This window comes from Trachemys scripta, chromosome 17 (assembly GCF_013100865.1).
Source record: "Trachemys scripta elegans isolate TJP31775 chromosome 17, CAS_Tse_1.0, whole genome shotgun sequence".
Taxonomy (NCBI): Eukaryota; Metazoa; Chordata; order Testudines; family Emydidae; genus Trachemys; species Trachemys scripta.
The window spans coordinates 12,299,670-12,323,993 of NC_048314.1; the positions used below are offsets into that span (position 1 = coordinate 12,299,670).

The 24,324-nt window shown below is 44.6% G+C and overlaps 1 protein-coding gene across 1 annotated transcript in view; it reads right to left on the reverse strand.

Annotated features, from left to right (window-relative positions):
* Nucleotides 1-23,880, reverse strand: part of MEGF9 (multiple EGF like domains 9) — a 35,994-nt gene extending 12,114 nt beyond the window's left edge. Inside the window, exons 1-3 of the mRNA XM_034752063.1 lie at nucleotides 23,759-23,880; nucleotides 20,626-21,133; nucleotides 3,084-3,223 (exon numbers count right to left, since the gene is read on the reverse strand). Of these exons, the coding sequence (XP_034607954.1) occupies nucleotides 3,084-3,223; nucleotides 20,626-20,735 (250 nt within the window). The 5' untranslated portion in view covers nucleotides 20,736-21,133; nucleotides 23,759-23,880. The remainder of the gene's footprint in view (nucleotides 1-3,083; nucleotides 3,224-20,625; nucleotides 21,134-23,758) is intronic.
* Nucleotides 23,881-24,324: the final 444 nt, after the last annotated feature.

Here is a 24,324-nt window from a genome sequence, read left to right on the forward strand (position 1 = left end):
GGGAGAGATTTCCACACGATGGAAACCACCCCCCCAATTGCAACCTCTTTTGGCAATCTCACCATGGAGACCAAGGGTTGAATGAATCATGGAGAGTCAACTACTAGAGGTGGTCTTACCTAGTCAGCTTTAAGGCACTTGAGTTAGACTCTGCTCTCGGTTATGCTGCCCTAAATCTGGAATAACTGCACACATTTTCTGTGCAGACCTCTCCATTTCAAGACCACATCCTTTCCCATCAGCAGGAGTTGCAAGCATCTTCCTCTGCAATACTCCAACTGGCTGCATTGCCAATGGACCAATAGGTCACTCAATTGTACAAAGCAACAAAGAGTCCTGTGGCACCTTAAAGACTAACAGATGTATTGGAGCATAAGCTTTCGTGGGTGAATACCCACTTTGTCAGACGCAAGACGAATACCCACTGCGTCTGACGAAGTGGGTATTCACCCACAAAAGCTTATGCTCCAATACATCTCTTAGTCTTTAAGGTGCCATAGGACTCTGTTACTTTTTACAGATCCAGACTAACACGGCTACCCCTCTGATACTCAATTGTACTAAGCATCCTAAAGGTTGTGGACCAGGGATCACTTTCTTCTCTGTGGAAAGCATTAATATTTGAGAACAGTTTCCATTCTGATTGCACCTTTCAAGCATTAACTAAGCCTGGTGGCTCCTCCGGTAGGTAGGTGTTGCTACACTTATTTTACAGATGAATACAGTCAGACACAAGAGAGGTGAAGTGACTTATACAAGGCAGTATGTGTAAGAATAAAGCCCGGGATTCTTGATTTCCAGTCTGCCTGCCCTAACTACTTTCTCTTTAACACACTAAAACCTAATGAACCTGTATCCATACAACATACTGTGAGAAAACAGGTTCATTAGGTTTTAGTGTGTCCTGTGGCACCTTAAAGACTAACAGATGTATTGGAGCATAAGCTTTCGTGGGTGAATACCCACTTTGTCAGACACAAGATGAATACCCACTGGGTATTCCTTTATATGAAATTCCGTCACATTATCCAACTGGGATTTGTCAAAACAACGTAGGTTTTCAATTAGCCACAAGAGGGAGCCCACAACACAGTATTAATGCAATAGAAACTTTGACATTGACAAGGAAAACACACTTTTATATAAAGCTGGAAAGGTCAAACAAAGTGCAATCTCTAGTTCCTATCAAGAGCTACATGCATACATTACTTGTTAGACATCAGATCTAATTTACTACCTGTTTTTCTGCTTCAACAATAAAAAGGAAATGCAAGTAAAGAAAGAATAGGAACTTTCTACCGTTCCATCATAGATTAAACTAACAATAACACGGTTAGGCTTCGATTCTGCAATCTGATCTATAAAGACGAACTTTTAACACTCATGGCAAAGGGTTTTGCCTCCATAGACTGACTGCGAGATCAAGGGCTTAGCTGGCTTGTTTTCTTTTTTTGGTATGTAATTCCATATCAAATAGCTAAAACACACACAAAGGCTCTGATTCAGCCAGGCACTTCAGCGCACCTTACCTTGAAACATGTTCTTATGTCCCATGACTTCAATGGGACTTAATCACATACTTAAAATTAAGTCTATGAGCGAGTGCTTGGCTGAATCAGGGCCACATCGAAAAAAGTTCTAATCTCTGCTAGATTTCCCATGAAATTTGTTCTTCTGTAGCAAGCAATGAGGGTGTTATCTGCTGAGAGTTCATTCTGTGACTGTCAATATTGACTCTGTGTCTTTGTTAGAAATGCGCAGACAATGTAGTAATAAATATTAGAACAGAGCAAATAATTACAAACAAATAATTCATTTGATTAATTCTGTGTCTTTCTGCTCACAGGCTGTTGGCAAACAAGCTGCTAACTTCTTGAATTCATTGCCTATTTCACTAGACAAAATTTTGGGGAGTTTTAGTTTATTCTGTGGCTCATCAATATAAGTTTGAATTTCAAAATTGGAGCTTTGTTGCTGAGCTGGGATAGGTCGTGTAAGTCACATGATATTGTCTCTCTTTGGGTTTCTGGTGTGAAGGGACACAGAAAGGCAATTTACTTGTTTCAGCACAGAAAACATGTGTAAATGGATCACAACGTTCAAGGAACGTCAACACAAAAGGGACAGGAGGCAAATGCATTAAAAATCAGAAACAAATATGAATGGCCCATTTCTGCAGCGCTCATAATGTTATTTGTGTTATAGGTTGCATTCAGCCAACACCTGAATAATACATACTTCTGGTGAATAGAAGGTACAGCAAAACGTAAGCTCTTTCGGGTCAGGATCATCTTTTGGTTATGTGTTTGTATAGGGTCTAGAACAATGGGGCCCTGGATTCCTAGTTGGAGCCCTAGACATAATAAAGGCTCAATATTGCTGTCAAAGTGAATGGCAGAGCCCGCACCAACTTCAGTGGGAAGAGGATCAGATCCAAAACGATAGAGTTTGTGGTGGAAGTAGATGATTTTATGCCCTATGCACAAGTCCAATTAAATGAAAGATACAAATCAAAGGGATGAGATTGGAGAGATTAGTCTTCTGAGGGCTGTAATACTTGGTCTAATTCTGGTTGTTGGGCTTGGTGTGCAGATGGCTAGGTGGTATTTAGTGGCCTGCGTTACACAGGAGGTCAGACTAGATGATCTGGTGGTCCCTTCTGGCTTTAAACTCTGACTCTAAATACAATGGCAGAAATCAGGGGACAGTTGACTACAGGTACATCTACACAGGAAGCAGAAACGCACAGCAGCAAGTCTCAGAGCTCGGGTCTATAGACTTGGGCTGTGGAGCTAAAAATACCTGTGTAGACGATCCAGCTTGGGCTGGAGCCTGAGCTCCGAAACCTAGGGAGGGGCCCAACTGTCTATGCAGCTATTTTTAGTACCGTAGAATAGAGCCACGCGAGCCTGAGCCTGTAGACTCAGTGCCGCGGGTTTCTGCTTGCTCTGTAGATGTACTCTAGACTAGACGGTAAGGACCCAAACCACTACTCACTCACCACTGCAACCTGGCTGACATCAATGGAGCCCCACCAACATTACGGAGGAGAACTTGGCTGTAAGCGGTCAGAAGCATTGTACCTGTTAAGACATCGCAGCTGTTGGAATGGTTATTGCACTGGCATGGTTCACAGCTGGTTTGGTTGACCCAGTAGTATCCATCGCGGCACTGGTCACACTTGAAGCCGGTTACCCCAACTTTACACTGGCATTTTCCAAAGCTGCGAAGGAAAAAGAAACAAGAAATTTAAATGTGCTACTTGACCACTCGGTAACTTCTGTTCTCACTCTCATGAGTGCAATGCTCTCCTTCCCCAAGGGGGAATCTGTTCCTCTTACAATGTCATGCACATGCAGCAAATGTTCACCAGAAATGTAACTGCTGGAATATAAAACACAAGGGAGTATTACTGGAGTGCAAAACACCTGTACTACCTCATTGAGTTCATGGGGTTGTGTGGGTGTAACTGCACACAGAATTTGACCGTGTATTAGCTTTCAGTTCACACTTTATTGTCTGATAATGGTCCCTTTCTGAGCACAGCAACTCAATGACTCATCCCTCCCTTTGAAAGAGCTCTCTCATTGACTTACACATCTCTAGGTATTGATAGCAATGGGTGACCCTTGTCAGACTGTGAATTCTTGAGGACAAAGACTGTCTTCCTCTGTGACTGGAAAGCACCTAAACCATTTTGGGCACTACTGCAACGTAGCAGCAAATGAAAGAAGTTCGGAGTTGGAGTTTGGTTCAGATAAGTAACCCCCTAAAATCTGATGCTTAACCAAAGCTTCTACAAACCTCTTTGAGTGTACAAAACCAGACTGGAAATTTTGTGAGATCAGGGATATTTCAGTGTTTGAAGTTCTGATCCAGGCTAGAAACTAAAAATGAAGAAAATTCCCCCACCATATCTGGCTATCCCAATATTTCAGAACTTTTAAAAAAGGTTCTCCTTGAGAAACGGGCAATGTCATTTCCTCTGGACCAGCCCAGCCATCTATAGCAATGATAGCATGTTCCGGGGGCCGGAACTGGAATGGGGATTAGAACTGGGCTCTATTTCAACCTCAACCACTATGAGCCGGCTCCAAAGCCCACAGAAGGCAATGAGAGTCTTTCCAGTGACCTCAACAGGCTTTGGAGTAATGAGCCTTTACGTAGCACCTTTCACCTGAAAATCTCAAAGCACTTCACAACCGTGGGTAAGTAATGTCTCCATTTTACAGATGGGAAAGTTCAGAGATGCAAAGTGACTTGCCAAAGATCACAGAGCCAATCGATGGTGCTTCAGAACAGCTGTGGGTCTTGATCTGCCCACCTGTAAAATGGGGACAATAATATCGCCTTATCTTGTGTGTGTATGTGGAGGGGTGGGGGGGGAGGGAGTTCTAAGGATTAATCCATTAATGCATGTAAGACACTTTGAGATTTCCATATGGAAGGAGCTATTGAAGGGCAAAATATACATATCCATGTATAACACGCATTCCAGTGCTTCTTAATTCTCCTCCTTTTATTCAGCATCTCAGCATTTGCTGTGCCATCCTAAACAAACATCAATTATTCTGGACAGTTCTTGCAGGGGAAGAAGAGACAACTAACCACATCTACGAAAAGCCGATTAACACTAACAGAGGCTGAGGTCGAGAATAGCTGGATGTACTATTTATGTGTTGTTTTTAATTAAACGCTGTAGATTACAGTGTTTTTGGACAGCACCATTTAAAAAAAATTAACATACTTTGGTATTTCTCTTGATAGTTTGCTTGGCAAAAATAGGAAATACCCAAAGCCCCCGCACCTCCCCCCCCACACACACACACCGAAGGAAAACCCACAAATCTAGCCCAAGAGGCTAAACAAAGAAATACTTTCAAAATATGAATTTCAGACACGTTTAATGGACTGATTACAGAAAAGAGCAAGAAATAGGTTTCATTAGCCTCCACGTCATATCAGGAACTGCAGCTGGCAGATGCAGAATTTAAAGAGATGCTGTTAGAAAGCTCAGTCCCAAAACGTAGCTTTGACAATAAAAATAGGGTTTCACAAAACCTAAAGTTAATTGAAATGTTTTCATGATGTTTAAACCCAAAGCAAATGGAAACCATTTTTCATTTGCATTTGAACATTTCTCCTGCAGGATTTGCAGCACAGAGCTACAGTGTCATGGAGCTAACAGCTCTGTAGAAAACAAGACTGATTAGACTGATTAGAATGACAGGTCTAGTTGGTTTCACTTTCTTAACCTATGCCATAGCAGGACTCCCTTTCCCCTCTAGCTGGGACCTCATCCCATCTACCAGTACGGACAAGGGCGGAATAGTTGTGACTCCCAGATCAAGAATCCATGAACTAGTCTAGCTTCATTGTACAAACTGACCGAAATACATCGGATTTATAAGCTAGACCTCATCTGCGACAGAACAAAGAGGAAGCTTGCAGTGATGGTTAAAGCACAAAGCTAGGAGTCAGAACTCCTGGGTTCTATTACAACAAAGAAAATATTCTATTATATATAAGGTACTTATATGACCTTCATCTCCCTAGTATTATGATACAACTCTTATCTGAAGCAGAAAAATGGCCATTAAAAACAGCTGAGGTGAGGAAACAGCAGTTTTTAGTGTCAACAGTTACGGTGTATTCTTAACATCCTTTGGTTTGAGCTTGTCATAAGCAAGGAGCTACTTATGGTCCTGGCAAGTTGCAGTCTTGCATGAGTTGAGAACAAGTGATTGCAACAGTGGCGTTGTGTCCAGCGTGCAGAAGATTACAAGGGGGTTATTTATACAGCTGAGGGTGAAGGAAGTAGAGCATGAGCCTGACCACGAATGTGGTTGGAAGCTACAATTTTGAGGGTTTTATTAAACCTAAATCCTCCCATACTGACTCTTGCCAAAGGAAGACAACTTGCAAGGGACCATTCAAGATGGAAATCCATTGTACACGCCACCATGGCTACATCATAGCCTTTTCTGCCCTCCCACAACTATTTTGCATGGACAGAAGAAGGCTCTCTCATCAAGAATGGCGGTAGTTGTGGGAAGGGGGAGATAGAATAGACAGTGCGAATCAGGGCAGGCATGAATGGAGAGGGAGGAGACAGACCTGATCTGTGAGGGGGACTGGAGCAAGCCCAGAGAGGGCTTAAAATAAATAAAGCAATTTTGAACTGGATCATCAAATGCACTAGGGACCTGAGGGAGGCTGATGGGATAACAGGTCCGTGCTGCGTTGTACCTGTGTGAAAGTGACGAGTAACCCTCCTGCCCCCAACACACACATATTGCTCCCCTAGAAGGAGGATGGTCTTGTGGTTAGGGGGCTAGTGTGAGACTTTGGAGCCCTGAGTTCAATTCCCTGCACCATCATAATCTCCCCATGTGACTTTGGGCAAGTCACCTGATCTCTCTGAGCCTCACTTCCCCACCTATAAAATGGGGATGACAGCACTTCCCTATCTCACGGGGCTTGTCGGTTAAAATACACTGAAGAGCGCTAGGAACTTGGCTACCAGGGAGATGCAGCAGGAGAGACACATGGTAACCCTGGCGATGTGCAGAATGCATTTCCATCTTGAATGGTCCCTTGCAACTCTTCTTTCAGGTTTTTAGGTTTCTTAAATCCCAGTGGCCACTGCTGGAGTAGCATAAAGGAGCTATAATGCAAAGAAGAATGGGCTCCTTTATGCTGCTCCAGCAGTGCAAAGAGGCCATAAAGTGGGTGGATATGGCCCCTGGAGAATTTCCCTTGATTTAGAGGTAATCCCTTTGTGACAAAGAGCCAGCACAATCGGTCTATCCCACTCCCCTGGCATCATGGTCAGAGGAAAAGAGGAAATATTGGAGCTACTCCCAGTTTCTGAAATGGTTCCTTGTGGCCATGAGCAGCCAGGTGCAAGTTAGAGCAGCCCAAAGGCTCAAAGATAGGGTAAGTGCAAAGTTCCTGCAAAGGGCATAGCTCAGTCAGAACAGGTCCTTGTCGCTCTCTGCTTCGCTGATTATCTCTGCCTCGTTTCAAATTTCAGCTGAAAAACACAGCCGTTGGTCTCCCTGGCTATAGTTGATTTCAAACTGAACTCTAACCAGGTTTAACTCCAGCCAGTAGTTGGAGATGGCGTACAAATTAAGGGCCCAGTCCCTCATGTGAGTAGTCTCACAAGTCCCATTTCCTAGAGTGGTTTCAAATTTAGCCTCCAGAATCATTTCCCTTGATTCTGGGGCATTCCCTATTATTTTCTCACCTTAATATTGACCAGGCATTTATTTTAACAGGACCATCCTCCCCAGCAACCTCTTTCCAGCCAGACTCCTGCTTCATTTTAAACAAAGTTTTTTTCCTAGGACTCCTCTGTACTTAAAATGTAGTGTTCTTGGGACAACACCCATGGATTTTACTTGTTAGATTAAAAATAACAGGATAGGAAGTTATTTTTAAAAAGTTTTGGAAAGTTTGGTATCAATGCTTCTCTAGGAGGACTTTTCTCCACATTACACACGGCACAGAGCCAAGTCTTGCATGTGTAAGATTAACTCATTCAGCAAATATAAAGCATTGCCTGTGGTCACTGCTTCTATAGGATAAAGCCCTTACAACACTCCCTTTCAGAGCTCCAGCCCAGTGAAGACTGTTGAACACTTTTCAAAGCAAAGGTCAATGGTATAAACATGCTGAAATCACAAAAAAGCCCTGTTACCAGAGCAATTGTGCCCATAAAAAATCCAAAGACTTGAAAGAAAAGACCCACAGTTTAATACTTGAAGAGTGAGAACTGAATTGGATTTGTAGTGCAAGCCAGGAATATTTTGGGGAGGAAGACTATTAAGACACAGCAACATAAATTGCTTGGTTACTATTTCAAATGATTAACCACGCGGAAGCCAACAAGTTTTTAGCTCTCTGCGTTCATGCAGTGGAAGGCCCTGTTGGAAAATCTTGATTTCTGGTACCAAAGGGTGGCTGCCCGCCTGGGATTCTATTTGGATCTGTGACAGTACATACTTTATACAGGGTGCATGGATTGTACAGTGCACTCCAGTCGGACACCACCTAGTGATTCAAATAAATTCTTGCCACTGCAATGCACAAGCGCATTTAACAGCCCAATTTGGGTCCCGAACAGCACATGAGCATGGCAGGGGTTTAAAAAGTCCGGGGCTGATGCACCATTGCACTGTATGCTAGCAGAGCACAGAGATTTAAATGGAGTCACCTTGGCGGAGAAGAGGAGTAGCACCGAATAAGGACCCTAACAGCTGCTGGAGAATATGGTTTGGGAACACTCCACAGGCTAGATCATCAAGAACCAGGTCCACCAGGGCTAGCATGAAGGAAACAGCACAAGTTAGAAGGAGAGGCACACGGAAATATTACTGTGTGTGGACACTGTTCTCAGATGATCTGGACAGATAAAGGAGTGGAAAGTCTGAAGGGCAATCGCCGGGGGGGCAGAGGGGGACATAAATGAGATAAAAGACTTGCAGAAAAGAGAACCCCACATCAGAACCAGATGGGCTTGTAAAACCTGGTTTGGTTTGGTTTCCGTTCACCAGGGCTGCATTCTAGCCCCCAGGGGGAATGGCCATATGGGGTGCAGGAAACCCCACACCTCTGCAGAGTTGCCTCCAAATCATTCCTTGGGGGGCAGGGATGCCTCTCTCCCACCCACCCCTTTTAATCAATGGCAGGGGCTCAGGCACTTAGCGAGAGCAGAAGCATCGGAGGATCTTTGAACAGCTCCCTGGGCCAAATCACTCCATTCAGGAGCTGGGTTGCTACGTGGCCCACATTGGTAATGGCAACAACATGATCCCCTTGTCGACAGCACTGGAGGGTGAAGTCATAGGGGCCAAAGGGTGGCTGGGCAACCATCCAGGACCATTTTTCTGGCTGTCAGCTGGCTACTTGGAAACCTTCCTAGACACACAGGGAGCATACTACAGAGAGCAGCTGATGCCTGTCTCCTTCCCCTGATCCTACCCCACACCATGTCCTGAAGCTGCAGAGCACCTATATGCTGAGGGGAATGGAGATCCTTCTGATCAGCTGCCGTCGCCACTATCCCCACAATCTCCCTCATCTTGTGGTTTGTGCAATGTGCTATCCTCTGCAACGCACAGCAGAGAGCTGGCTGAGATGTGACACGGGGGCTAGAGGTGTAATACCCCAGCTGGCAGTACATCCCCACACCAGCTCTGATCAGGCTAAAAATAGAAGTGTAGCCATGACAGCATGAGCAGTGGGGTGAGTTTAGCTGCCCCAAATATGATCCCATCTGAAACTTGGGGCGGTCACCCCATCCTATCACTTACACCACTGCAGCTACCCTGCTGTTCTTAGCACGCTAGCTCCATCAGACTAGCGCGGTCCATGTAACCCAGCTGGAAATTACACCTTCAACTCCAATGTAGACATACAGGTGTGTCACACTGTGATCCATACATTGTGCAGTACAATGAACCTTGATGAGACTCCTGCTGCTGTCAGTGGGAGAGTTTCCCATGTCAAAAGGGCCTTCAAGCTGCGATGAGCCCAGGATAGATGAGAGGAGGCATGAACATGTCCTAAGCAGCTGTCCATACAGTATAGTGCTATGGGATACAGAAAATCAATAGCCAGTTGTAATAGTTTGGGTTTCCTTTACAAGTGAGGAATCTCAGAGAGTCCATTGCTATAGGACTTTTTTTAAAAATACATTTGATAGCATTCAAGAGCAGGGGTAAAATTCTCTATTCAATTTTCTAGGACAGTTCAAACTTCCTATAGAAAAGTTAAAGAGACAAGGTGGGTGGGGTAATATCTGTCATTGGACCAACTTCTGCTGGTGAAAGAGAAATCTTCAGGCTGCAGAGAGCCCTTCAGATCTGTGTCAGCTTGAAAGCTTGTCTCTCTCACCAACAGAAGATGGTCCAATAAAAAGATAGGACCTCACCCACCTTATCCAGGGACCAATCCAGCTACAAAAATGCTACACCCAACTCTAGCAGAGTTATCATTCTGCTACTACTTTGTATGGGACATTTTCATGGTGGAACATCACCATTAATACTTGCCGTGAGCATACTGAGCCCTAACACAACCATCACGACCTATAGGTTGATTTTCACGTTAATTAATCGGGACATTAACAGATGAGGAAAAGAAGAGCAGAGGAACCATTAGCACATGGTTCACTTTCATCTCCTTGCTCCTCTGGTTCCACGACGGCCCTCAGAAGCCAAACACTTGCTCCCCAGTGCTAATTTAATAACACCTTCTGAGTGCCGATTCAGAGGCCAAAGAAGCCCCAAGCCCATTATGCAACCCCACTGAGGGCTCCTTTTGTGGAAGGGAGAAGAAGAACGGCTTTATTGTAGCAAACATTGGGTCATTGTGTGAAACATTCTTTGCTTTGTGCCAGTGGACAAAATGTGTGTATATGGAATCCATCACCGGAGCCGGAATACTTAACAGCTCTGAAAGGGCATTTTATAAATGTCAAAGGGCCAGATCGTCTGGCCAAAAGCGCCGCCTCCATAGTGCCATCTCCCCCGCCCAGGGCACGGGTCAGGGATATGTGGCTTCAGAGAGGGGGGTCTAGAGCCCTGGCATTGTGCTCTACAACCTCCATGGATAAGCCAGCTGAGATACCGCAGCCTGGACTGTCTTAACTCCTCCACACTATTAATGGGGATCCTAGGAGCATCAGTGACTGGGGAGAGCAATGACAGTGCTTCTCCTGGGGAGCCGTGCTGTCAGGGAGATGCAGCACAGTGGCCCCAAGCCAGTGGAGATGATCCCAGGAGACACAGGGGTAGAATCACTCCCCATTGCACAGGTAGTCATCCTCTCCTGACAGAATGATTCCGGGGGAGATTCGATAGAAGGGGTCTTCCAAGGTTGTTATTGTTTGTATTATCGTAGCACGCAGAACCTCCTGAATCTGGACCCCATTGTGCCAAGGGCTGTACAGAGCCAGAACAAAAAGACTTTGTTCCAAAGGAGAGGTGACCCAGGCCAATGACCCCTTTTCAGGACTTATATTAACAGAGATAAGGGTACTCAATGGCAAATAGTGAAATGCTATCATTCAATAAGCACAGACCTGTAATGCAGCTTTAAAAGGAAATATTTATGGTGTGGTGAAAAGTTGCCTGGGAGTAACAAAAGATCTGTCTAGGCCAAGTTACTCTGTGGCCAGCTGGAGTGTAAATCCCCAGGGCACGAGTGTGCCATGTACTAATTGTCCATGTGGATCCTGCGACCATGCACTAAAAGCTCCCTAGTGCACTCTGCTCTTAGACTGGGTAATTAACTGCACACTAGGAAAGATTTAGTGGGCTGTAGCAGGATCCACACAGAGAGTCTGTGGCACACCAGTGTGCTGTAGTTTGCCACGCCAGCCTGCCACACAGTAATGGTTCATCTAGACAAGACTTAACAGCAGCACTTGATCTTTAAGCACCTGATCCTGGATGCCTTGCCTGCTGAAAGCTCCCATGGGGGAGAATAGGAGTTGGGGATACACAAGGAATGTAGGATTGGGCCATGAAGCATTAGAAGTGTGAAGGACATTGACATTAGCTTGCTCTATTTAGGGATATAGGGCCAGATCCTCAGCTGGAGTAAGTCAAAACTGACCCACGGAGTGACCCCAATTTACAGCAGTTGAGGATCTGGTCCATAGTTTCGTTAGTACTGGTTACCTGACGTCCCTGGGACTGCACCAGTGTAACACAGAAGAGAATTTGGCTCCATGTATTTTCTACACTCAGGCCACGTCTACACTTAAACCACTACAGTGGCACAGTTGCAGTGCTTCAGTGTAGGCGCTCGCTACAGTCAGGGGAAGGCCTCCCCGGCGCTATAATTAATCCACCTCCCCGAGAGGCAATAGCTAGGTCAATGGAAGAATTCCGTAGCTGGGTTGACCTAACGTTTAAGTGTAGGCTTGGCCGGAGCATCTGATTTCCTCTCATTAACCAGCATTCATTTTCCTTCACAAACTGGTATGAGCAAGAGGAGAAATAGCCTCTAAGTGTTTATTCGCCCCATTGTCAATCAGCCACTGCTGTGGATCAGGAATTGAAACCTCATCGCTCACGGGCCAGGTTAGGGGCTAGACTATCCTGCCTCTTAAGTTACCAATACCAGGCAGAGTTAAAGCAGAAGTGAGTGGCTCACACAAATCCAGAGAATGTACATATGTGAGCCTTTTTAAGTCATCTTTTCTGGATATTCAGTAATCAGAAAAACAAGGTTGTGTCTCTTGGCAGGTTTGTCTGGTATTGTCATCATTTTTAAAAAACACCCTTCTGGCAAAAACCCAATTATGCAGATGTCCTGCCTAATGAAGTGTTTTTGCAACCAAAGGAAAGGGCCCTCAAGATTGTAAAAGTGATCTCTCCTTCTAGGGCCTGGAATCTGCACTGTTACAGCCTTTATTCTCCTAATATGAAAAAAGCATTTTTGCAAAGATTTTAGAGTCGGATTTTGACCTTCATTACAGCAGTGCAAATCCAAAGTAACTCCGTTGAAGTCTGAGGAATTACACAGGTGCAACCACTCAGAACTTAGCCCCTAACAGTTCACTCCATTGTTGTTGTTTTCATTATGATAGCACCTAAAGGCCCCAACCAAGACCAGGGACCCATACCAGGTATTGTTGGAACATGGAGTAAGAGACAGTCGCTACCCACAAAGAGCTTACAAAGAATGGGAAGAGAAACAGGCAGAGAAAGGTAAAATGATTTGCCCAAGGTCACGCAACAGAACTAAGACTAGAAGGCAGATCTCCACCATCCCATAACAGTGACCTAGCCACCAGCTCACCACACTCCTGCTTCCTAGACTACAGTGAATACTTTAGATCGAGGATTTTAGAAGTCTTGATTCAGTATTTTTAAGAGCACTGATTCATCCAGCAGGTGAGGTGCAGCTCTAGGGCAGAAACATAGGAATGGGGAAGCCTACTGAGGGAAATAACAGCATTTCTTGGAGGCCACAGCAGCTGTAAGAGAGAGGGTAACAACCAGCAATTTTCTGCTGGAGGAGCCGTCAGTTAATAAATGGCTTCGAGGGAGAGAAGTTTGTGAATTACTCCTGTCAGCAAACAAAAGTAATATCCAGGTTCACCATTTACCGACTATGGGGGGTTTAATAAGCTGTAAAAGACGAGAAATCATAACAGATACTTAGCTAATTTAAGCACACAACAAAACATACTCTTAGCCACTTTCCACTGCTTTTATGTTGCCCACATGTAACAATTTCCATTAGAAATAAAAACTCGTTCATTCCCAGAGGTGCTGACAAGGCATTATTTGGGAGATGAACCATCACTTCCGCTCTGCTAGTCAATAAACATGGGAGCAGTTATTTTAAAAGAAAAAAATAAAGGTTTGGGCTGGGTTTTTCTAAGGGGCACATGGGAGTTAAGCGCTCAGGGCCAGAGTTAAAGGGATTTAGGCACCTAAAGACGCAGAGAGGTGCATAGTGGGATTTACAAAAGTGATTACGTGACTTTCAATGGGAGTTCGGTGCCCAACCTACTTAGGTGCTTTTGTAAAACTAGGCCCACTAGGCCGCTCGCTACATCTTTAGGAACCTAAATACTTTGGTGAATCAGGCCCCCAGCTCTCAATGCCCAACTCTGCTAGGCTCTTTTAGAAATGCCAGCCTTTATGTACTGATCATACCAAACATAAGGCTGGCTGGATCTGCCAGTAACATCAGCAATGCTGTTTCAATCCATGGGAACAAGGCAGGCAGGGTCAGCCTCTCAAAGGGAGACCACTACACGGAGGGCACACACGGTGCCAAGACTGTCTATCAAGTGGAATTCCCCTTTCAGACTCAGTGCATCCTCTGCTGCAGGGGAGACAGTGATGTATAAATGTTCCTAGGGAGGCTCCATTTTCATGCCCTTTACTGGGCATACAAGGCGTGAGATCCCCCTCCGGGGGCAGAACATCTACACTTTGACATTTACAAGCATACATTACAATTTATTTTTAAGTGGTACAGAATGACAAGATATCCCTCTAACATGACATACCCCACGCCTAAGGCTACATGCACAAACCCTGGGTATCTGCTGAAAACCTCTACAAATTCAGCTTTGAATACCAATAGGCTGCCCTATTAGCTAGACAACTGCATAACGAAGCAGGGAGATAACAGAATGCTGTGCAGTGCTACAGTGCATTTCAGCCAAGGATCTCAGCCTGAACTAATTAAGCCTCAAAACACCCCAGTGAGGGGAAGTAAAGATTGCTATCCCCAATTTACAGATGGGGAAACTGAGGCGTGGAGAAGAGAAGGGAATTTTCCAATGTTGCTTGCCAAATCAGTGGCAGAGCCAGGACCAAACTTGACTCTCAGTCCCTGCTTTAATCTTTAGGCCTTGTTTTCACTATGAAAACAAGGTGCATTTTTAACCCAGGTCAAGTCAATCCTCGTGAACTAAGCAGTGTTATTAACCTAATGAAGACCAGATTTGTATTAGCTGGTTGAGGTAAAGGTTTAATAAAGATTAAAACTACCACTACCTCGTCTTCACTAGGATCATGACACAGTTTAATCTAACATGCGTTAGCTTAACATTCTTTCAAAATACAGCTATTTTTCCAAGCGAAGTCACAGCCATATACATCTCTTCCAGTCTCTAATGGCTTGTGTACATGGAAAGTTATACCAGGATAAGATATGGTGTGAATTTAAACTGCTGTAGCTGAACCAGTATAACTCCCTGTGTGGGTAATCTTACTTCGATGTAAGTGTGTCTTTTTCTGGTTTAGTTTATGTTGCTTTGGAAGTGGTTAGGATAAACAGAAAAAAAAGGCTCTCTTATTCTGGAGTAAGTGTGTCCACATGGGGAGTTATACTGGCACAACCACAGTAATGTAACTGGATATGTTTCCTGTATAGACAAGCCCTGAGTTGACCGTCTTTTCCCATGCCCTAGTGAGGGCAGCACCCTTTTTAACCAGGAGAATCCAGTACTTCCCCAGGATTCCCGTACAGTGAAAGGGTAACCTCAAAGGAAGCCCAGAACTGTGGCTTGCTAAATACTAGATTTGCTGACAGTGGAGGATTTCCCCCCACTGTATCAGCTGTGCAGGATGTGGACAGCAAAAAGCCCAGCGAGGAGCAGGTCCCTGGCACAGGCACGAGGGAGGGACAGTATATCCTAGCCAGCTTAGCCTCACCACATTGGAATTACTCCACGGAGACCCCGGAGCTTCCGCTGCTCTGCGCTGACCCATGCTGCTATTAGGAAGGCTAAAGACAACCTTCCCCGCCTTCTCTCTTGGTTCCTTTCCCAGCTACAGAAAGTGGGAGATTAGAGGTCAAGCAGAGGTCTAATGGAGAAATCTCAACTGCTTTCACATAATAAAAATACAGGAGCCTATTCAGTTTTTAAGTAATTGATTCAACCAATCCAGGCTCAGTTAACTTTCTTCAGGGTAATCTGTCCCCTTGGCCAAGAAACAGTGCCCAAGACCCACCTGAGTGTGCCAGACAGAACCTTGAAAAACTAATGGCAAAGCTCTTCTGATTTGCTACACCTGAGCATGCGGCAAGAGACGCAGGTTGTCTGGGATGCTAGAGGAGGAAGCTGCAGCATCCACGGAGAAGGGGATTTTGTTTTGAGCTGAGGCCAGTTTGACAGCTCTTAATTCCTTGGGCAGACAGCTCCACACCCAGAGCTAGCAGGGCGGATGTAAGGTGCCACCTCTGCCTGGTTGGTGCTGTTTCAAAGTCCACTCTAGTCACACAGATGTTGGTATGGAGACAGTTTACACAGGTGGGCTAGTGGCTTAGATCCTAACCTCCAAATCAAGAGACCTGGGTTCTAGTCCGAGCTCTGCATGCGACCTTGGGTCAGTCACTTTACTTCTATGTCCTCCTTCTACCCTTTGCCGGTCTTTTCTACTTGGACTGTTAGCTCTTCAGGGCAGGGACTGAGTCTTTCTATGGGTTCATACAGCGCCTAGCACAAGGGGGCCCGACTTCAGTTGGTGTTCCAAGTTCTACTGAAACACAAACAGTAATAATAAAAACAGACATTTTATCCTTGACGCTCTAGTCCCATAATACATTCAAGTCACCTGATTATATTTTTAGAAAACAGTGTGCTGTAATAGCTAAACAGAAAGGAAAACAATGAGGCAAGATGACATTTTAACAGAGCAAAATTAAAACCAGTTTCAAAACCACTCTGAACTGGCCAGTGGGCCATGTACAGAAACGCACCACCCCAGAGGAGACAGTGCTGATCTCTACAGATAATCAAGTCGAAAAAAGGCCTTTGACTAGCAGCAGCAGAGTCCATGCATAGTGACAGCACTGTCAGGTCAATGTTCACTCCTAAAATCAACCCTATGCCTGGGGAAATGGTTTTTGTTTTGGTTTCTTTATTCTATGGTCTGTACTGGAGGTCTAGTTAATAATTAGCACATTGGGGTGGGGTGGATGACACACTGTAGGATAAAGCGTGTTTAAAAAAAAAAAAAATACAGTTGTCCTTTAAAAAGCAACCTTTACAAAAGTGCATGCAAGCTGATATATAGGAGATATGCCCTTTTTCTCCTTAGAGCTCAGCCTCTAGGAAATGCGCTTCTCAAATCAAGGACTGTCTAGACTGGTCAGAGTCCAAAATTATGTTCCGGGTTTACTGAGACAGTCTTCCCTTGAATATGCACTTTTTAAAAGGGGTACATGGGTATTAGCTTATGCAACACGTGTGAACTTGTTTTTAAAAAACAGCTTAAGTATTTTCATTATATTACCAAAAAAACCCAAAACAACTATGAGCCCATTATGGGTATTATGGTAGTACTCAGCAGGTCACAGCTCTGTCTGTAGGCCCATTGGGCTAGCTGTTGTAAATACAGATAATAAGGGACAGGGCCTGTCCCAAAAACTATTGTATTGTCCACTCCACTTTTCTATTGTAAGATCTCTGGGGCAGGAACTGTCTCCTGCTCTCTGTTCGTCCAGTGACTACCACACTGGGCCCCCTTTCTCTATTGGTTCCTAGGGGCTACCATTATTATTAGATTGTAAGTTTGTTTATTATGAACAGGTAAGACACAAGAAGAGCATGGGGACGGGGGGGAGAGGATGGATTGTTAGCCCCATTTTACAGATGGGGCACAAAGGCACGGAGAATAAGTACCCAAGGTAACACAGGGAGTCTGTGGCTGATCTTGGAATAGAACCCAGATCTGTCGAGTCCCCGTGCTTTAGCCATGAGACCATGTGGGGCCAAATCCTGTTCTTAGATCCCCACAGGCAGCTCCTATCAACTTTGACAAGGGGGTGGGGAGGTGATAGGTCCTCACACCTGAGGACATTTTGACTCTAGAGTTTACACCAGAATCTTTTGGGCAGGGACCACCTTTACACTGGACTTGAATAGAGTGTGTACACCGACTCAGACTTTAAGGCCAGAAGGGACCATCATGATCATCTAGTCTGACCTCCTGCACACTGCAGCCCACAGAACCTCACCCACCCGCTCCTGTACTGTATAGCAAAGTGGGGTCCAATCCCGAGTGAAAGCTCTAGGTGCTACCACAGTACAGATAATAAATAATAACAAAATTACACAAAGTACCAGCTCAACAATCCATCATGAAAGTCCCAAATACATTTCCTCTCCTGTCCCACAGTCAAATATCCATAAGGATCTAGTGCAATATGTTTGCAACCTACAGGCCATATTCACCTGCTTTAACTCCTGTGAATGCAGTAGAGTATTTGGCCCTTTGTTTTTTGTTTCCCATTTAATTTTTTCGCACATCCGCATCACTGTGCAAGAGTCTGCCCATCTTGTAGCAATATTGATGTTCCTAGTTCTGTAACAGACAACTGACCTACTTTTTTTTTTTTTTTTTTTTAAATACCTGGAGGTCATTTCTGTCTGTGGCAAAACGCACTGGGTGTGGAATGAGAACCAGAGAGCAGCTTTTTATTCACAGCATTCTCTCACTTCCCCCCCAACCCACCTTATTTTCTCCTACTTTTGCTTTTTGCTCCCTCCTCAAAAAGCTGTGGAATTCCACCACATCCCAAATTCTGAGATTGCCGCCAAAGGATGCTGCCAGAATATGAAATCCTTTGGACAAAATTCTACAGATGCCCTTTCTGATACATTCAGGGGTCTGTCCAGGTGGAGTTAAGGGAAAGATCTTCCAAATTACAATGGGTAGGTAGTCAAGTGTCAGAGGGATAGCCGTGTTAGTCTGGATCTGTAAAAAGCAACAAGGAGTCCTGTGGCACCTTATAGACTAACGGACGTATTGGAGCATAAGCTTTTGTGGGTGAATACCCACTTCATCAGATGCAAGTAGGGTAGGTAGATGTCAAAATCCCACACAACTCCCCTTTGTGCCTTTGGGAATCTTTCCCTAAATTTCCAATGACACTTCCTGGACGATTCTATTTTACAAGGTATATAGTGGTTAAAACTGTAGGGCTGGGAGTGGGGAGAGATGAGCTCTTATGCCAACTGACTGATGTGTGAAGCTATACATGTGATGTAAGGCCCTCACTCACATTCACCTGAGCACATGCCCATTCACTCCAACAGGACTGCTCACCAGTGTGGTTCACAACCCCATCTTTGGGAACAGATCCTGATATCCTCAATCAGGTCGGGAAACATCTTTCTCCACAAGTTGTCTCTGCCATTGATTACATTGCAGTATTTGTGAGATAAGGTTCTATTCAACCTGAGTTTCAGGATATCAGAACCTGGCCCTTGACTGCTCTGGTCCCCAGTTTCCCACAAGAGGACAATACTCATCTGACCTTTCTGAAGCATTTTGAGTAGGGCTGGTCACAACTTTGAATTACCATTCCACAGGAGAGTCTGACATTTCAAAATTTGTTTTCATTTCAAATCAGAAGCAACCTCCTCCTCCCACCAAAAAAATTATGGAAATCTCTTGTAAATCAAAGCTTTTGAAAAAAAACTGTTATGGGTCAACATTTTTCGCATTTCTATTTTGACTTGATTTTGTATTATAATTTGTAATATTTGAAAGATTTCAAAATATAAAGTTGGAACCTTATCAAAACACTTTCCCCCAATTTTTATTTTCAAAATGAAATATTGTCAAAAATCAACCTGTTCCCCGCAGAAAGAATTTCCATTTTGACAAAATAGTTTTCCAATGAAAAAAACATTCCATTGGAAAAAAAATTTTTGATGTGCTCTAATTTTGAAATCCCAGGAAGGAAGGTACTATAAAGCACTAGATATTCTTATGGTTGTGAAGATCTGGGATGCAGTTTCAGATCCTCAAAGGTGCATGCTACCCGTACTTGTTTTGGTGCGAGATCAGCAGTGTCTTCCTTGTACTTCACCAATAAATCAGCTTGGAAAAGAGACAACTAAGTGGGGAATCTGATAGAGGTCTATAAAATCATGACTGGTGTGGAGAAAGTAAATAAGGATGTGTTATTTACTCCTTCTCATAACACAAGAACTAGGGGTCACCAAATGAAATTAATAGGCAGCAGGTTTAAAACAAACAAAAGGAAGTATTTCTTCACACAACGCACAGTTAACCTGTGGAACTCTTTGCTAGAGGATGTTGTGAAGGCCAAGACTATAACAGGGGTCAAAAAAAGAACTAGATAAATTCATGGAGGATACGCAGGGATGGTGTTCCTAGCCTCTGTTTGCCAGAAGCTGGGAATGAGCGACAGGGGATGGATCACTTGATGATTACCTGTTCTGTTCATTCCCTCTGGGGCACCTGGCATTGGCCACTGTTGGATGACAGGATACTGGGCTAGATGGACCTTTGGTCTGAGCCAGCATGGCCGTTCTTATGTTACTTCTGCCTGCAAGCCCTGGCTGCAAGAACGGTCAATGAGCTAAAATTAAATCAAACCTTCCCTGTTACATTAATTCCAGCAGACGCTGCCCTTCGCTGCCCTTCCTGCTGATCTCACAGGAAGCTCTGGAACACACCCTCCTCTCCACTGACTCACTCCCTTGCAACTACTTCCCATTTCCTTCATGGTACCTCTACCTCCCCAGCCTCTGAAGCCATGACATCTTCCTCAACCCAGCTACTCATATAAGGGGCTAAGATTCAAGGTTCCAGTCTGGGCCCTGTCAGCAGTTCTGACCTTTCTGCTGCATGCCCTTTACCCTGCATGATTTGACTGAAGTAATTCAAATAAGAGAAATCAGGGTGTGTTTTTCCCTTGACTCTTAGCCGGTGTAAATAAAATGGAGGGGAAAAACCATCTGATGAAAGGGTTGAAACTACAACGGCTTAGCAAGCAGAACTCCCTCCGAAGCCAATGGAGTCCCCAGGCACCGAGGGACTGAATTAAGCCCTAAAACTGCACACGGTTTACATTGCAAAGAAAGGCTGACCCTATTCTTGTGAAATTAGGGTATGAGATTATATTCAGGAGTTCAGTGTGCAGCTGCTCCATACCAGTCAGTGATGGGACTGGAATTCTTCCACAGGAGCTCTGCAAGTGGAGGCAACAGCAGCGGGCACTGACTCAAAGCATCTCCTTTCAGTCCTAGCCACACACCCTCCCCCAGCCAGCACCATTTGCCTCCTGTGGGCTGCCAGGGAAGGGGAGGTTGCAGCTGCTTACCATGTCCCTGGTTGAGTTTCCATTGCCAGGAAGCCTCTGTTAGTGTCTATTAGTGTGGAAGCCAGCACAGACTCCAGATGGATAATACCCACGGTGACAGAGTTCCCCATTTAGGCATCGGATTTGCTCTACTAGAGCAGATCATTGGACCATCAAGCCAAGTCACCTAGGTCCAACAGCACAATCCTTTACAGTAAGAAAAAAATCCTTCAAATCATCTAGACAGTCATGCAATGCTATTCATGGGGGCATTCCTTCCTGACCCCTGGGGCAATCAGCTCCTACCCTGAAGCATGAGACTTGATTCACCTTAAAATCCAATATAAGGTAACGAAACTGCCAAGCTGAAACTGCTCTTGGAGTTGAGGGAGGGAGTTGCTTCTTTTGCTTGGTGTAAAATACATGCTGCTGGACTGCAGGGAGCATCAGGTGAGAGTGAAGACTGGCAGCAGAAAAAGACGACTGTGTGCATCAGTAGTGCAGTGTAAAAATATTTAGGGTAGGCAGGCTGTGGAATGGAATGAAAGCAAACGGGAGCTGTTACTTCAGTCCACAAAACTTTTAGTAAACAGCTTTTGACTCAATAGGACACCCTTAGCTGCAGAGCTCTTTCTACACAGGGATTGCGAGAGCTGAGGTGTATTTCACAAGAAGCGAGACTAGCTGTTGTTATGCGCTACAAGCACCGGAAGGAACAACCTCATCAAATAATATTAAGTATCTGATGCATCCTTAACAGCAAGAGAATTCAGCAGTTACCAGCAGTACCCTTTATGCTGTCCTTAGGGTAGGACAGTGCAGTCTAGAATTCTGCTCAACTGTATTATCAAACCCCTGAACTTGCCTGATTCTGGGTTCTCATTTTCAAATGCAAAATTCAGCCTAAGCTCTGAGCCAGTCAGTAAAGCTACGTCTCAGCCAATCTGAGACAGGTTCTGGTTTCACACAGAAACAAGGAACCATTCAGCACTTTGATTAGAGGTGGGTCCAGATCAAACACCTTTGGTGAAGTTCTGCTCTGGATGTAAACTTTACAGCAGGCTCTCAGCTCTACAATGGGCCAAATGACCCAACTCCCCTCCCCACTTCAGGAGCCTGCAGGCAGTTTCACAGCCTGCAAGACAGTCAGTGCGACCGTCTGCCGCTCAGGACCATGGCTAGCTTTGACAGCATCTTGCTTTGCGCCTGGGCTTTTTACAAACCCCAAACTCAGTTGTTAGAAAACCACATGAGCCCAAGGCCAAAGAAAAGGCTTGTCCTACCCCTTTCAAGTTGAAACAGCGGATTTTGCGTGGTTCTAGGGGGCTCTTCTAAGCTGCATGAAATATCCCAGATAAAGAGACTAGAATCCTACTGAACAACCAATTACAACACAGGAATGATATGGGCACTGCAAAAGGGGCTTTGTTCTTAAGGCTGCTAGACCGCTAATGACTCACTGCAGGGTCATCCTCTAACCCGAACATTTCCCCCACATTCCTTCCTGAAGATGGCCCATGACTTTTGGCAAAGACAAGCAGCTATATCCCTAAATTGGCCACTATCCAGCCAGCTTTTATTATTGCATCTCCTTTCTTTCTCAACCATGTGTGTCCTTAATTCCCTCACTGCAGATGAGTTGGCACATTCTCACCCCTTGTGTTTCCAAATAAAAGGCCAGATCTGATTGCCTTACTTATGTGAGGGGTCATGCTGAAATCAGGGAAGTGCAGGAGATTTGGCCCAGGATTTCTCAGCAGAGCTGTCACGTTGCACCAAACAAACCCAGGAAAATGTGCGGAGGATGTGGGGGGGATAGGGGGGAGCATGAGAGATACATTGGACACTGTTATTCATTTCACCTGCAGTGGCAAGCAATTTGAGTTTCTAAAGCTGCTGACAGAGCAGTGAGCTACACCATGTACTTTCTACAGCTGTTCTCAACGTCACTAGCCTGCACGTAATCCCAGAAGAATGTAACCGTTCAGCAATCATTAACAAATAATCAGTTACAGGATTAGGCACCATTACTCTAAATTGAAACACTTAACTACCAGCATAACCCTAATTTCTCAACAGTGACTAGTGATACTGGGTGCCTTAATTTCTGGGTTTCCAACCTGAGATGCCTTAAAAGGGCCAGATTTTCATCCACCCTCTGAGAATCAGGCCCATTTGAGAGGTCACAAGCTGAGCACCTAAAAACCCTGGAAAAATGTAGGCTGCATTATTTTTCTTTATTTGCATTGCTGTAGTGCCTAAGAGCCCCAGGCACAGACCACAGACCAGGTACTGTGCCAGGTGCTGTACCAACACACTATAAAACAATGGTCCTTGCCTCACAGAATTTACAGTACCTATTACCATGAATAACCCCTGTGCTGAGCCTATGAGGAGAGTAATGAACTGGTGAGGGCTAGAGAAGGCTGGGAGATTCTAATTCTAAATTAAATGGTTATTTTGTGTAATTAAACCAGACCTCAGAGGGAGAGGGTAATTCAAAAGCACCGGTTGTGGAGATCTGACTGGGAAAGGAGGGAAACTGAGGCAGCAGTGCATCCAACAATGGAAGAAACAAGGGCCCATTACAGTCTCTCACTCAACTATTTCTTTTGTGATGCTCAGAGAAAGAAAGTCACAAAGCTCTGTTTGAGATCCCAGCCTCTGATGCAGGAAATAACCTTTGAAAGTGACCTCTCCCAACACCCCACTGCGCGCCTCCACCCACTCTTCCTTGGTAAATGAAGGAAATCTTGTGTGAGGAGAGATGCACAGGGAAATAGAGGAGAAATTCTGCAGCAGCAGACATTCAGCTCAGAAATGGAAGTTAACTCCCTTGTAAGTTGCTAGGTTTTTTGCTACAGCTATGGATATTTGTATAATCTGATCTTTAAAAGAAGGGGCAGCATATGCTTCATGAATTTTTATGAGACCAGCTTTTTTATTTTTTTATATATATATATATATATATTTTATATATATATATACACACACACACACACACACACACACATATATACACACACACACCACACTATGTGAGGAGATCCCACACCTGAGCCTCAAAATACACCCTGGATATCAAAATACACCCAAGTTACAAAACATGGCATACAATCCCTGGGGAGGCTCATTGAAATGTCATGTTACTTACTTGTCACAGAGGGAGTTGACAGAACCTTTGGAACTGCAGCCACACGGAAGGCAGAGCCCACTGGTTTGGTTCAGGAGATATCCTTCCTCGCAATTTTCACACCGCAGACCAGTGTAGCCTTTGTGACACTCGCACTGTCCTGTTGAAGTATTGCACTCATTCACACTTGCACTCCCAAGAGCGCTGCAGTTACACAGATAGTCTGCAAAAGGAAAAAGAAACTGAAATTAACATGCTCTAGTCATAAAATGAAGTATATAAGCACTGGGGGGGAGGGAAATCGCTAAACATGCAAAAATTGCCAGGAGCACATTTGGGACAACCAGGCTTGCATGTTCATTCTGTGTGTGTAGCTTTGAAACAGCATTGCCAACCCCAAACAGTCAAAGATCACGAGTCAGGGCCTCAAAAATCATGAGACTGGCTTAAAAAAGAAAACAAAACACCAAACATGAGGGTGTTTTTGTTGGGGTTCTTCATATTTACTTTCTGGTGTTTGAGCCTCTGGGGGTCATGTTTTCAAGCTTTTCTTCCTACAATTATGAGCCCTAGAAACTTACTTTAAA